The sequence below is a fragment of the Mus caroli genome, chromosome 3, assembly GCF_900094665.2.
Source record: "Mus caroli chromosome 3, CAROLI_EIJ_v1.1, whole genome shotgun sequence".
Taxonomy (NCBI): domain Eukaryota; kingdom Metazoa; phylum Chordata; class Mammalia; order Rodentia; family Muridae; genus Mus; species Mus caroli.
The window spans coordinates 27,450,150-27,465,257 of record NC_034572.1 but is presented as its reverse complement, the minus strand read 5'-3'; the positions used below and the strand labels follow the sequence as shown (position 1 = coordinate 27,465,257).

At 40.6% G+C, this 15,108-nt stretch overlaps 1 protein-coding gene across 1 annotated transcript in view; it reads right to left on the bottom strand.

The window, feature by feature from the left end:
• The window catches only part of Pik3ca (phosphatidylinositol-4,5-bisphosphate 3-kinase catalytic subunit alpha), a 69,045-nt gene that overhangs the window by 15,257 nt on the left and 38,680 nt on the right, over nt 1-15,108 (bottom strand). The window contains exons 2-13 of the mRNA XM_021157563.2: nt 14,050-14,477; nt 13,244-13,453; nt 12,511-12,761; nt 10,614-10,859; nt 9,871-9,956; nt 7,743-7,848; nt 6,845-6,997; nt 6,627-6,761; nt 2,540-2,664; nt 1,008-1,089; nt 542-706; nt 251-354 (exon numbers count right to left, since the gene is read on the bottom strand). Coding sequence (XP_021013222.1) covers nt 251-354; nt 542-706; nt 1,008-1,089; nt 2,540-2,664; nt 6,627-6,761; nt 6,845-6,997; nt 7,743-7,848; nt 9,871-9,956; nt 10,614-10,859; nt 12,511-12,761; nt 13,244-13,453; nt 14,050-14,401 — 2,015 coding nt within the window. The 5' untranslated portion in view covers nt 14,402-14,477. The remainder of the gene's footprint in view (nt 1-250; nt 355-541; nt 707-1,007; nt 1,090-2,539; nt 2,665-6,626; nt 6,762-6,844; nt 6,998-7,742; nt 7,849-9,870; nt 9,957-10,613; nt 10,860-12,510; nt 12,762-13,243; nt 13,454-14,049; nt 14,478-15,108) is intronic.

The following is a 15,108-nucleotide window of genomic DNA, read 5'->3' as shown; positions in this document are numbered from 1 at the left end:
CTGGCAAACTTTACTTGGCTCAAAATAGAAGCAAATCCTTCAAAAATATTTGTACTAACCATGCAGAATTTAGTTCTGACTTATGTTGGTCATTTAATTCCAAAAAAAGAACTGTGCAACAGGCCTGCAGCATAAAGCAGCTTTCCAGACAGACGCAGCAGCAGCAGCAGCAAGACACATGCACTTACTAGGGAAGTGAGTCTTATATATATATAGCTAAGAAACTTGGTAGGGAAATAATCTGACTTACTTTAAATGCCAAAAGAAAAAATGGCCAATCCTTTGATTTGTCAATGCTTTCTTGAGTAAAAATCTCACAAGCAGGTTATCCAAATATTGTTCATATTTTAAGACCTGAGGAATCAGAAGAAAAGCGACAAAAATTCAGATGAATCAGGTCCATTTCTCTATGGCTGAACTTAAAGAAAAAAATTCTATACATAAAGTAATAAATGGATTTTTAAAAAGCATAAAACTAATGCTGCTACTTTGATAAGCTGTACAGAGGTGGAGCAAAGCATTTCAGTTTCTGGTATCTTACCTGTACAAGCTGAATGAGGTACTGAGAAAGTTTGTCATCTGTTAAATATTTTTCCAAGCACCGAACAGCAAAACTCCGAACCATAGGATCTGGATAGTTACAGTCCAGGAGTTCCATGGCTTGCTCTGGTTTGATTGGAGGCCAATCTTTTACTAAGCAGTACATCTGCGAACAGAGAATAAGAGTAAATAGTGGGGTGAAGAAAAAAAAAAAGAGTAAACGGTATGTTAAAGTCTAAAACACTGTCTTAACATCTTATCTAAACTTAGCTTAAATGAAATATCTTAAAATTTGCTTTATATTTTTAAATTCTATTAGTTTTACATATGAAAATGATTATGGCTGGCATTTTCTTAGTTATCATAATAATTTATAGTCTTATTCTTCCTCTGAATTGATGCGGATTTTCTGAGAGTTGATTTAATCAACCCATGGGTACTGCACAAGAGTCTCTAAAGAATCTCACCTGGGCCACTTCGTCTCTGGAATTCCACTTGACAGACAGAAGCAATTTGGGTAGGATTTCAGGAATAGTTACGCAGTAGTGTCTGTTGGGGAGATAATAAAGACCATGGCGACATGTGAAGGACTAACATCTTATTCCCCATCATGCATCAGTATCACCTTCTAAGTTTATTATTACCACTAGCCTATATGAACACCCAAACTTGTGTTGAAGACTCTGGTTGTACATTTACTTGCATATCTATTCAGATACAGTTAAAAGGGTAAAGATGAAGGATTGAAATGGAGGATAAAGGTGAGTTGACAGGTAAGAACAATTACATCTCTGCGACTCTGCTCTGCAGGCACCCCAACAGTTCACCTCTGTGAACTTCATGAGCTTACTGGACAAGATCTGTGCTTCACAGATTCTCTATAGATTATGGACCGTAACTCCTTCGGTTAGATGCACCAGTGTAGGGAGCCAGTGAGTGAGCTAGCCAATGGGTAAAGGTGCTTTCCACCGAGCCTGATGATGTGTGTAGACAGTGAAAGGGGAGCTGACTCCTCAAGACTGTCCTCCAGTCTCTACATGCATACTGTGTCGTAAGAGAGCCCCACCCCAGCATCATAAGTGCAGTGTAATAAAGAAAAAAAAATGCACCAGCGTCTCAAGGAGCAGCAGGATTGTTTCTTTCATAAGGAAAAATGTAAGCCAACAAAGCCATGAAGAACTGGTCTAACACGCACAAGAGCACATGTGTGCATGCGTGGGTTCCTGCTTGAACTTCATGTTTAAAAAAACTCTAGAAAAACAAATTGTCAGTCTGGGGTTACAACGCAGTTGCAGAGTATGTGCTTAGCTTGTAGACGGCTGCAGATTAAATCACTACCGTCGATTAAAAACATGCTTGGGGATGTGGATGTACCTAGGTTGGCGACATGTTTGCCTAGCATGCACGAGTCCTGGGTTTCATACCAATTTACAGTACATTGTAAACCAGGTGCGGGGATACATGCCTGCAATCCTAGGACTGAGGAGGTAGAGGCAGGAGCCTAAGAAGCTCAAAGCTATCCTTAACTACAGTTCAAGGCCAGTTTGGGCTGAAACCCTGCCTCAACAAAAAAAGAAAAAACAAACAAAAAAAAAAAAACCCCAACTTTTAAATGTTTAAGTATCAACATAGAATGTTGTTCTAGAAAGAAATATCTGTATCCATACTTTTGAAAAGGTCACCATCAATAAAGAAAGTAACATTTCAATTATGTCTTGTTTATTCTACTAGGTATGGTAAGAAATATGGTTAACACCAAGCCAGGAGTTATGGGGCACACCTGTAATCCCAGCATCAGTTAGGAGGCTGAGCTGGAGGACTTCCAGGAAGAGGCAGCCTGGCTATACCCTGAGCTCACAACTAACCTGGACTACAGTGAGAGACTCAACCTCCAAAACAACAACCAAATGATGTGTGTGCTGGGTCACTCACATGGTGTCCCTGACAGGAAGAAGGTCCCTCGGCCTTCAGCCTTGAGAGCCTCACTCCCCACACTTGCCTGTGGCTCCATAGGAAGTCTTTCTCTTGTTCAGTGATTTCAGACAGTGGGTCCCGGGTGCAAAGTGCTCGGAGCTGTTCCTTGTCATTTTCTCTTAACTCATTGTCTCTGGCTAGTCTGTTACTCTGTAAAATAAAGCTCAATTTTATATGAACTTCTCTGCCATGGATTTCCTTGGACATTCATGAATACATATTTGAAAAAGCAAACTGGTGCTTAATAAGCCTCACATAGCTTATTAACTATTACAAAAACAATCTGTTATTCTCACTCAACTCATTTAAAATAGTACCTGTAGAACAGATGCAGGTATGTGACTATTATCACCACCAACAAGTAGAACAGTGACTCCCAGCCTAGACTGGGCGAAGGGGAAGGAAGCCAGCCTCTTCCTCTCCCTGATGAGGCTCTTCCTACACTCCACTAACTATAGCCTGATTGATACTGCTGTGACAGAAAGATGAAAAGGTAGTAGTATCCTAAAATAAAAATGCAAACCCTTTCATGTTCCTTGCTAAATCATCCTCATAACTAACTATTGGCAAGCTTTTAAATGTAAATGTCAACCAAGAAAGATGAGAAGATGAGCTCAATCATTAAAGCACTGTGCATCTCAACATTAAGGAACTAAACAAAAAGTAACAAAGTTATTATGTAATCCCAGGAAAAAGATAGATTTATTCTCTCTAAATACTCTAAGTCTTTGAATAACAAACACCCCAAATAATCCCTGAGTATTACCATGTAATGAAACAAAACAACCAAACAAAACCAAGAGGTCCCATGAGAGGCACACTGATTAGATAAAGATGCTTACTGCCAAGCCCAACAACCTGGGGTTCATCCCTGGGACTCACATGGTGGAAGGAGAGACCTACTCCACAAAGCTGTCTCTGAGCTCCACATGTAAGCTGGGGCATGCACACACACTTCCCACCACTTACAAAACACAAGACATCTGAAGTGTGATTACAGATGCTTTTTAGTACATAATACAAATTATTATATATCTTTTTAGCCTTTTGGAACAGTACAAACAAAAGGAGTCCTCCTTGCTAGTGGTCTTTATGGACTCATGCATCCTGAAGTTATACAACAGAATGAGGAAATTCTAAGTGAACATTATCATTGAACAAGCACTTTTAAGTATGTTCTGCGCCCAGTTTCATTCTTGCTGTTTGTGTTACAAAGTAGATCCTACTCAAAGAGTACCCATTCTAGTAGCAGAGTTTTCTAAACAGGAAGTCTTTCTAATGGAGAAACCGGAAGACAGCTAGGGAGAACAACAGCCAGTGGCTAAGGTCAGAGACAGCAGAGGAGAGCGGGGTCTAGCATGTGAGCTGGCAGCTTAGACTGACAAGTGTTTTCCTGAGAGCTACCTAAGGGATGAATGCCATGATTTCATCTGTGTTTCATGTCGCCTTTTGCAGCTATTCCAAAAAAGAAGGGAAATCAGTTAGGAGGCTACATGGGTCTAGACCAGAAACCTGTTGTCTTAAATCGTTACTAATTATCATCAGCGTGCAACGGACTCCATCTGCTTCTGTATTTTTGAAATGTTTATGTTAATATGAAATAATTTACAGAAAATCAGGAAAGACAATTGTACTATGTATTTTAATGAGAATCTAAGCATAATAAACTTAGTGTTTTCTCACCTGAAATTCACATTGAGGTATCTTTGTCAAACTATAAACAACACTGTCATAACACAATGTTTGACACTGATGGCTCATACTTTTGCTGAAAACAACAAGATGGCCATTTTTTCATGTTCAACAGTTATAAATCATTTTAATCATTTATTTCATCATTTCATTATAAATCATTTCATTTATATTAAAATCACATGATCAAGGAAAGACTTCTTCATCACTATTTTACTTTCATAGGCCTCTGCATATCTATCTGCCTTCTACAGTTCGTCATGTAGAAATGTATGGAGTAAAGTTTGCTGCTGAACAGTATGGTGCTCAATATGGATGCCCAGCATGAGTGGACTGAGCGAAGCTCTGCTAGTAAGGCACACCATGGCCGCGAGACACTCCAGAGGGGGGTGGGGGGTGGGGGGTAAGGAAAGCCTACCTTGAGGTAGGAGTATCAGCTAACTCAGACCTGGACAGAGCAGAGGGAAGGACAACGGCTGTGTTTAGGCTTCCTCTGTTTCCTACCCAGCAGCCACCTGGAGCAACACCATGAAGCTGCTCTGCTCCATGCACCTGCCCCTCCATGAGGAACAAAGACCCCCTAAACAGGAGCCCAAAATACGTCTTCCCTTCCTCGATTTTCTGTTTTAGATTTTTAAAAAGAAAATTATTTTACATCTACAAATGTCTATCTGTGGTCTGTGTACATGTCTTATGCCTGCAGAGGTCAGACAAAGGCAATGGATCCTAGAACAGGATGTCTGTGAGCCATGATATATGTGTGTGTGTGTGTATATTCACATATGTAATATATATTACACACACACATATATCAAATATGAATATAATATGGGTCCTCTGTAAGAACAAGTGCTCTAATCTGCCAAGCCATCTTTTTATAGCCAACTTCCTTGTTTTTCTCAGTGCATGCTATAGTAATAAAAAGTGATACACATCATGGAACATGAAATAAATGCTACATATGGGATAGAGTTTTTGACACAAAATATAGAGATTGAATCACTCTTATTCGATTACTAACTCTACATAAATACTATCTGTCACTGGAAATACTTTCCCCACTCCTTTTATCCTACTGAGGATACACTGTTTGACAAGTCTCACCATCAAGTCTGAAGCTGTGACTCTGAGGTGGGGTGACTTTCCCTGTCTCCCATGGACTTCTCGTTATTTCTGGAGACATTTTTAATCGTGAGTTTAGTGCTAGTGGTTCAGAGGCCACAAATATGGTTCAGCATTCTGTCACACACAGCATAATCTACAAACAGGATGCACTTGGCATTCAGTGGAGGCTGAGCCTGAGAAACACTGATGCCCACATTCCTATGATTTTCCCAAGGAGGGAAAGTGAGAACACTGTCTAATTAAAGTCTAAAGACATCACGGGGGGTGGGGGGGACCTTTATAAACCTGTTATTTGCAGACTCATTTAAATCTGTACACTCTTCTTGGAGATGTCACTACTGACTGGCGTGTTCTGCTGACTCTCCAGGCTATTATACCCTCCTCCTCTACATCTTTGTGTTTGGTTAGGTCTCCCCTGAGCATAGAAGCAATGAAATAGAAAAGTACCTTAATATCTAGGAAGACTAAGGCTCCACAATTTTCTTACACTTCGAAACATTTCTTATATATCTAAATGGCAAACCAAAGTGTTCTCTATATTCTATAAAAATAAAAGACAGTATAATTCACAAAATCTCAATCCTTACAAAGTATTACCATTGCTCCAAAAAGAAATGCTTTTAGTTTATTTTGTTTTGTGTTTACACTGTGTACACAGGAAGACAACTGGTTTAAACTGTCTGACAGGGTTCTTCGGAAAGGAGCTGTTATTCACTGTCACTATGCCTGGCCAGGCACACACATGTCACAACCTCCACTCAATATTAATCAGCAAGCTTAGTGAGCCGTTCTTGATCTTCTTAACCCTGGTGCTCAAGCTTAGACAGCGAAGTGAACAGGAACACTGTCTGGAGACTTGGACTACTGTGGTGTGATGGAAAGCTGCTTCTGCTGCTTCACAGTTCCTCTCGTGTTTATACATTAGCCTCAATTTCTGGTGCTAACGCAGAGGCTCTCCCTGGACGTCCTTCACACCTCAGTTATTCTCAGCATAGCATTGCTCTTCTCACCTCTGTGCCTTCACCATACCATGCTCTATGATCCACAACTTCATTAGAGCATCTACACCAATGTTGTATACACAGTGGCATCTAACAGGGCTTCAAATAAAGCAAGAATAAACAGGTACAGGTGGAATACAAGGATATAGAAAATGTTCTTTACTGAAGTCCTACTACCGAGCTCAACAGTAGCCACACCAGGACTGCTGAGCCACACAACCCTTGCACACAGAGAAGAACGTGCTCATCTCTAGACACTGCTGCGGAGACATAGGAAGCTCAGGGTGTCCTCACCAGTCCTGTATGAGAGTAACTGAATCCAGCTTCTCGGGACACGGACCAATTGGCATGTTCTTCGATCACAGACATGTCTGGAAACTTCACCACACTGCTGAACCAATCAAACTCCAACTCTAAGCATGGAGTTTCCTATAAGAGAGAACACAGGTTATTGAATATATATTATGCTTAGTTGTCATAAACAAACTAATTTCTGAAAACAAAAGGCTTACTTTATTTGGATTTGACCCAGTAACACCAATAGGGTTCAGCAGATCTTCTAACCCATGTGGTACAGGCCAGAGATTCAAAGCCATTTTCCCGGACACTAGGGTGTCTGTATAATCAAACAAGTTTATGTTTCCCCAGGCCAACGGACAGTGCTCCTTAATGAAACAAAGAAAATATTCACGATTCTGTGAATAAATCACACATTTCCAAATATGCTTCTCTGGGAGGAGAATTCAACAGTCATCTCTATAACCAAAGGAACACAAAGTCTACCAAAACCACAGTGGCTTTTCAAAATTGAAAGGCTTTTTGTCCTGCCTTTTCTCTATTTTCAAAAGGATGTGTGAAGCAGCCCAAGAGTGAGGTGTGTGGTCACTCCAGCAGTCACTCAGTGTGGTTAACAAATTATACTGACATGAACTCATGACATACTTATGCATCAGAAACGGACTTCTCAGGCTCTCCCAATGTACTTTTTTTTTTTTTTTTTTTTTGGTTTTTCGAGACAGGGTTTCTCTGTGTAGCCCTGGCTGTCCTGGAACTCACTCTGTAGACCAGGCTAGCCTCGAACTCAGAAATCCACCTGCCTCTACCTCCCGAGTGCTGGGATTAAAGGTATGCACCACCATGCCCGGCTCCAATACACTCTTAAATGAGAAAGTCACTAATATTTCCCAAGGCTTTAGTCAATTAGCATTTTACTAAACAAACAAACAAAAACCCACCATGGTGGTACATGCCTATCATCCATACTTGAGAGCAATTCTGTGTCCAAGGGACTAGGACAGGACTAGGCTGAAACAACAACCATCCAACCAACCAGAGAGTGTGTGTGTGGGGGGGTGGGGGTGGGGTGGGGGATTGGGGAGCCACAGCTGGTTACATAATGTGATACTTTACCTCCTTAGCACCCTTTCGGCCTTTAACAGAGCAGATTGAAAGGCAAAGGCGCGCAGCACGAGGAAGATCAGGAATGTATATGTCATAATTCAGCCATTCATTCCACCTATAGAAAATTGACAAACCAAGCTTTATCCTGAGTGTACACATGGCTCCATACTGCATCAACACTAAAGACAAGGCAAATGACAATCCAACAAAGATACATTTCAGAACTGTATAAAAATGACCAAAAGTTGGGGTAGAATGGCCTTTATCCCAGCACTCATGAGGTTAAGGTATGCTATGAGTCTGAAGCCAGCCTGGCCTACATAGCAAGTTCCAGGTCAGCCAGAACTACACAGTAAGTCCCTGTCTCAGAAAGCTGGGGTGGGGGTGGTGTCTGAGTCAGTATTATTTGTCATACCTCAAGGGTGACGCGCTACAGGACAAAGGACAGATGGCAAGGAATGCACTAGGTGGAAACCTCATGCACTAGGACTAAGTGCATCATTTGCTATAACCAAACGGAAACTGGAAAGCCTTGGAAAATGAACAGATGTATACTCTATGTCCCAGCTCCACTGTGAACAAAACACAGGAATGTGCTATCCACAGACTGCTAATTTAACTATCCATAATATCCTCCAACTTAATAACCCAAATCCAACACTGAAATAAAGGTGCAGAAGCCACAGGCTGGACACATACATTCAGGCCAACACACAAAATAAATAAATAAAATTTTAACATTTTTTCCAAGTCTACTCTCCTATCTTTCCAATAATTTCATATTAATTTCTGATTTTATTTTTATAAATGCTTTACTACCTTTCATATTACCATGGATTTAACCTCTACTTTAAAAAAGATTTTTTTTTTTGAAAGATAAACGTTTATTGTTTGTGTGTGCTGTGTTTGTAGGATGTGAGTGCAGGTGCCTGCAGAGGCCAGAAGAGGGTGATGCATTCCCTGAAACTGGAGTTATAGGTGGTTATGAGCTGCCCAATGGGAATGCTGGAAACTGAGTTTGGGTCCTTAGGAAGAGCAGTTCTGCTGAGCCACCTCTCCAGTGCTAACTAGAAACTTTGTGAAGTAAAGACTACAAGTAAGACTTTTATAACTTGTTTGTTTGGTCAGGGTGTGTTCAGTGAGGCCCAGGCTGTCTCTGAGCAACTATGTAGCTAGAGATGTAGCTACACTCCCGATCCTCCTCCCACAGCTAGTAAAAGGCAGAAGGCTTAATAGTTACTTTAGTTTTTCTAAATGTCAACACAGTAGCAACTACTATGAAATCTTACTTCTTCCTTTTGTAAAGTGTTACCCTTGGTTCTGAAACAACCAGGACAGATTATTCTGGGGCCCCTGCTTAGGGCTCCTGGAATTCTTTGGATTGATTCCTCAAAAATACTGTTCCTTTAAAATCTCCTACAATCAGCCAACCCCCTACTCTAGCAAACAAGAAGTCTGAAGAACAGGATATGAAACTGTTGTCATGTGTACCATCTACCCTCAATGATGCCCTGATTGAGCTACAGGCTCAGGTAAGGTGACAACTGCCTCTCCTCACCCTGACAGACAAGGGACTGTCACCCTGAACTTGTCCTAGGCTCTAGGACACTCATCAATGCTGGGAATGTAATAAAGATTGCCTTTTTTTTTTTTTTTTTGACTGTCAGATCTCAGTCTAACTTTATTGTGGAATTCCTTTGAGGTCTCACTACTTAGCTCTACTGCATTCTATAAAGTCCATCTTCAGTCAAGGGGTTGATTCTTATCTTCAAAAATCTCTCACAAGAAAGAGAAGGAAACAGGAGGCCTGCAAGCTCTGGACCAACCGCCTTTCACTTCTCCTCAGCAAGCCTAAGCAAGAATGAAGCCCATGGTGCCCAGCAACCCGCTTTCCCACAGCAGACTGTTTTCACTCAAAGACTCTCTAACTGAATTCCTAAGTGCCTGTTCCTGGGAGCCATTTGAAGGAGACGGCCTTAAAGTTCAGGTCTTGAGTCAAGAGCAAGTCTTTGACCTTGAAACAATGGAAAGATCGAAGCCAGTCACAAGAAGTCCTTATGTTCTATATGTAAATAATGGAAATACAGATAACCTGCATAAAGCTAACAACATGAAACACATGTAAACACCCTCTTACCTAGGATTGGAACAAGGTACTCTTTGAGTGTTCACATTGTCACATAAGGGTTCTCCTCCATGGTAGATACCTGTTCGAACATAGATCTAAAAAGAAGAAAGAAAAATGTACACTATATACATGTATATACATACATACATACATGTATCACACACACACACTTATATATGGGTAAATCAACACTCATCAGAACCAATGCAAATGAAGAGTTCTGTTCAGATGGTTTCTTTGTACAGCTTTACAATGAACTGATAGAGCCTCTTGACCACTATGAAGTTGACAGAGCTACAAGCCTGTGGCACTATGCATGAAATACAGAGACCTTCCTTTTCCAAGATAAGCTGGTATCAGGTGTTACTTCAAACTCCTGAAGCTAGACGAACAGTTCACAAAGACATTAAAAGCTCTGCTATGAGATGTCAACATATTCACTTAATGGGATTAAATAAAGACTATAAAAAAGGCCCTCTTTAACTCTAATCACTGTTTTACTAAACAGACTCTAAAAATAATTGACTTTAAGAAGCCTACAATTATGTATATTCTAATTATAGACAGAACCATAGCTGTGTGAAAGGGAAGGCAGGTATACCTCAAACAGAATTCATGAACTGTTTCTATTTTCTGAGATTTGTGTTTTTCTAGTCACCTGAAAAAATACAGAGGTCAACAGCTTGTACTGTGCTCCACAGAGGCTAATTACAAAAAGACTTCCACAGAGCAAACCTCAGCATTGGCCTTACCTTATCAATGTCTCGAATATTTACATTTACATAGGTTGCACAAAGAATTTTTATTCTGAGCGCACTATTTATGACCCAGAGGGATTTCGTAGATGTCTCTCCATTCATGTAGGGTGTGGCTGTGGAGATGCGCCTGGAGTATGAAGGCATGGTGAAGCTATCAATTGGCAGCTGAGAGTATAGGCTTTCTTTGGCCATCAGCATCAAGTTGGGCATCCTCCCCAGCATTATACAGCTTCTTATGTACTGTAAGAGATCACAGAGGGAGGGACTTCACATAAGGCACTTCATTCCTATGACAGCATGTAGGAATATTATGAATATTTACACATTGATTTACAAAGGTGGTTTGAAAAATTAAACATAGACAACACTTGATAGTAGCTGTTTATAATGCAGTTAGAACCTCTGAATATATTTATATAAAATAAAAAAATTAGGGCCAACTTTTGATACTATTATTTTACTCTTAACTGCAAAACACTACAACAGTATCAGAAGCGATCACTGTAATAGAAAAGCAGCTTCCTTTGGTGACCCTGACAGTGCATGTCAACCCTGAAAATTAAGCCTTTCTCAGGGTCAAACCCCACCCTACTCCCTCCAAGTAGTTCCTGAGAAACATTTACTGAATTGAAACAATAAAGCCCCATAAATAAACTGGTATGGTTACCTACACTGGTAATCCTAGCACTTGGGAAGTGGATGGAAGAAGATGAAGGCTTAAGGTCATTTCTAGCTACTACATGACCAGTTTGAAGCCAGCCTGGGGTATATGAGACCCTGTCTTAGGCAAACAAAATCCCAAACAATGAAAATAGTAAGTAAACAAGACTCAGAATAACAGAGTTATTTTTTAAAATGTTAAACGGGTGGGTCTCCCTTTTGAAACAGCAGGCTGTATGTCTGCAGAGTTCAAGGTTAGGCATGTTCCTCAATCACTGTCTCCTTCATGGAGAGAGCATCGTTTCCTGAATGGGGAGCTCCCAAGGCCAGGCTGACTGGGCACAGAACTTCAGAGATCCTCAGACACAGGCTGCCGGCCATGCCTGGCGTTTATGAGGTGCTGGGGTCCAAACACAGGTCCTCCTCACACTTATACACAAACACTTTACCGACTGCTCAATCTTGCCACACCTAAGAGAGCCCCAGTACATATGTGTACACGTGTCCTTGTATGCATGTCACAGAGAGTGCATAGAGTTCAAAAAGCTGGCTCTCACTTTCTACCGTGAGTCCCAGGGTTTGACTCAGGTTATTAGGCTGGGTGACAAGTGCCTTTATGCACTAAGCCATCTTGTTGGCCCCTACACATGGATTTTTAGCCTATGTTACTGTATATACATCATAACTCCCTATTTTCCCGCTTATCACCAACTAAAGGCCACTGTCTCTTATTAAGTAGTAACTGGTGTGTGTATGCTACCACTGCTGCTCATCTGGATTTATTCAGTGAACAGAGAAAGAGAGGAAGAAGGTTAGTAGTAAATGTAATAAACCAAGATTCTATTTTAGTATTGTCCCCACATCTTTGCTAGGAGCAGGTAGGTCATGAAATGAGTATTTTGTGGTTAGTGTAACTGCTATATCTTCCAACTCTAAAATAACTGCATTATTTAAACATAAACATAAATAGACGAGGGACTGGCTGAGAACACAGTAGTGGGTGTAAGGAAATTCACTCATCCCAATGGGGGTGAATATGAGCCAACACATAAAATACACATATGTCATAAATATAGCTCAGTGGTACAAGACTTGGCTGGCTTCATTCACTATCAGTATTAAGCAAAAGTCAAGTACACTAATAAAAACAAGCTTACAAGTGGTGCTTCCTAAAATTAACTATAATCATCCACACTGTGGTGTGCAGCTCTGGTGTGGCACCATCACTCACCTTGTACTGACTCAGAGGGTACTTTTCTAGGAAGTACTCGTCACAGCCACACACTTTCAGAATATACTTGCCCTGATATTCTAAGACACAGAGTTTCAGCTGCTCAGAGGACAACAACATGCTCCGAGTCTTTTTCCTGATGGCTTCAGCAATGACTTGCTCTGGCACACAGTCATGGTTGATCTTCAGAGTGTACTTCTGCTTGTCGTTGTTTGGAGAGACTATTACCCAAATCACCACTATGATTTGTCCTGTAACCAAAAAACACCGTTAGGTGCATCGCTGGGTCTACTTCATTTCTCTGAAGACACGTTTCAAGAAGTGTTCACTGTTCCTCTAAGCACAACCAGAAACCATGTCTAGTTAATCCAACTAGAGGTAAAGATCTGCCTAAAGACACAACATCCAAGGCTCCTCTTTGAGTGGATCACAAGGACCCATGGCTGGGCGTAACGCCACATTAAACTTTAAGAGGAGAATCAGCTCTAATTCTGTTAGTATTCTATGCAACAGTGAATTCTAAACTCAGTTCTTGAGTGTCAGTGAGATAAGCAAGGGGTGAGTCAGTAAGAAGGAGTGACTGCTATCCAGAAGTCATTACTCCACACTCAGCTCTCAGGGTGCAGGAGCCCTTCCTTGTCTTAGGTACATGATCCAGCTACCAAAAGGCAACTGTGCAGCAATCAGCACAGCTACAGCAATACACCATCTGCTGCGGGGACTGCCTCCTTACCTTTATCTAACTTGTTGTAGATGTGCTTTGGCAGTTCTGGGGAAGACTCGACATTTGGAGGGTAGACATACATTGCTCTGCTATGAGGCGAGTTGAGATCCCGCAGGTCCACAGCTTCTTTGCAAACATTCAGAATGTTCCTTCGAAAGTCTTGGACTTCTGGATCTTTAACCATATCAAATTCACACACTGGCATGCCAATAACAAAACCTAAAAAATATGATGTTTATAAAGAATGTAGGTCTGAAGTGGTTTTTACAAACTGAGAACTACACACATTTAGAAAAGTTTCTATGAATTAAAAATTTTTTTTGATAAATCCATTTTTAAGAGGACAGCCAAGACTACACAGAGAAACCCTGTCTTGAAAAACAAAAAAAAAAAAAAAAAAAAAGAAAGAAAGAAAGAAAGGAAGAGAGAAAGGAGAAAACAAGTTGATGAGGCCTCAAGCATTTTAATTATATGCATTGTCCATATATCCATTAATATTATGATTAATATTATGATAGGATCTTTATCAACTTTTTCTGAGTAATAAAACTTGGCTAATAAGAAATCTAAGTCCTCCTACTAATTGTTTCCCTTAAGTAAAACCCTACAGAATATCAAAGAGTTACAAAATTCTATAGCTCAGTAGTAAAAAACCAAAAAACCAAAAACCCTACTTTATATTTTTAAATAGAAATCTACTCAAAGATTACAAAGGTAATAATTCAAAGTATCTTAATAATAAAATAAAGAGGAGGCATCATAGTTTTTTGCAGTTTAGCAATGACAATGTCAATTAGCTGAAAATTATATCATACCAATTTCTCGATTGAGGATCTTTTCTTCACGGTTGCCTACTGGTTCAATAACTTTTAAAAAGGGTTGAAAAAGCCGAAGGTCACAAAGCCGTCTTGTTTCATCAAAAAATTCTTCCCTTTCTGCTTCTTGGGTAACACTTACGAAAATGTAAGAAGTTTCATCTTGCAGAAGCTGATGGAGAGGGTATTTCCTGGCCTCTTTGAACAGTTCATGTTTGATGGTGACTAGTGTGGCCTCACGGAGGCATTCTAAAGTCACTATCATTCCATTGGGGAGTAAACATTCCACTAGGATTCGTGGGGGCATCAAGTGGATGCCCCACAGTTCACCCGAAGATGGTCGTGGAGGCATTGTTCTGACCCTCTGCAAACTTTACATAGAAAACCGCGTTATGGAGTCAGAATTATGGCTGTCTCCAAACAGTGCCCTGAACAAAAGAAGAAAACCACCTGTTAGAGAGAAGCAATTTCTGATCACACACTGACGACGGCACTGAGAAGTGCAAATGGTCACGACCTGTTGTCTGAATAATCAGAGCAGTAGTAACTTATGTGTTTTAATCTAGATGGTTGCTCTAAACTAGGCTACACAGATTTTATTACAGAAGACAGTAGAAAAATAACCTCCATTTAATTAGATTTAATGAAAAATTTAAAATATTGAATAGGTTTTCTAAGCTGGGTCTCATAAAAACAAGCAATGGAAAGAATGAAAAAGCAAGCTGTAACTCAACCAGAAATTACCATCTCCCCAGGCTTGGTGGTGCAGGCCTGCAACCTCAGCTCCTTTGGCTGAGGCGGGGGATTTATTTGCAGGTTCAAGGCTTGCCTGGAACACTTAGCAAGTATGTCTCAAGCAGTAGCAGCCAACAGATTAGGGATGTGATGGAGTAGTGGAGCACTTGCCTGGCACACATGAAGATGGCTTCTGCCACTGCTACCATTGATACCCCATCATTTTAGGATGCCACAGACATGACATCTTTTAGGTAACGGGTCCTGACTTATTTAAGTATAAACACAGCCAAGATACTCCTCCTTCTTTCTCTTCACCCAGCA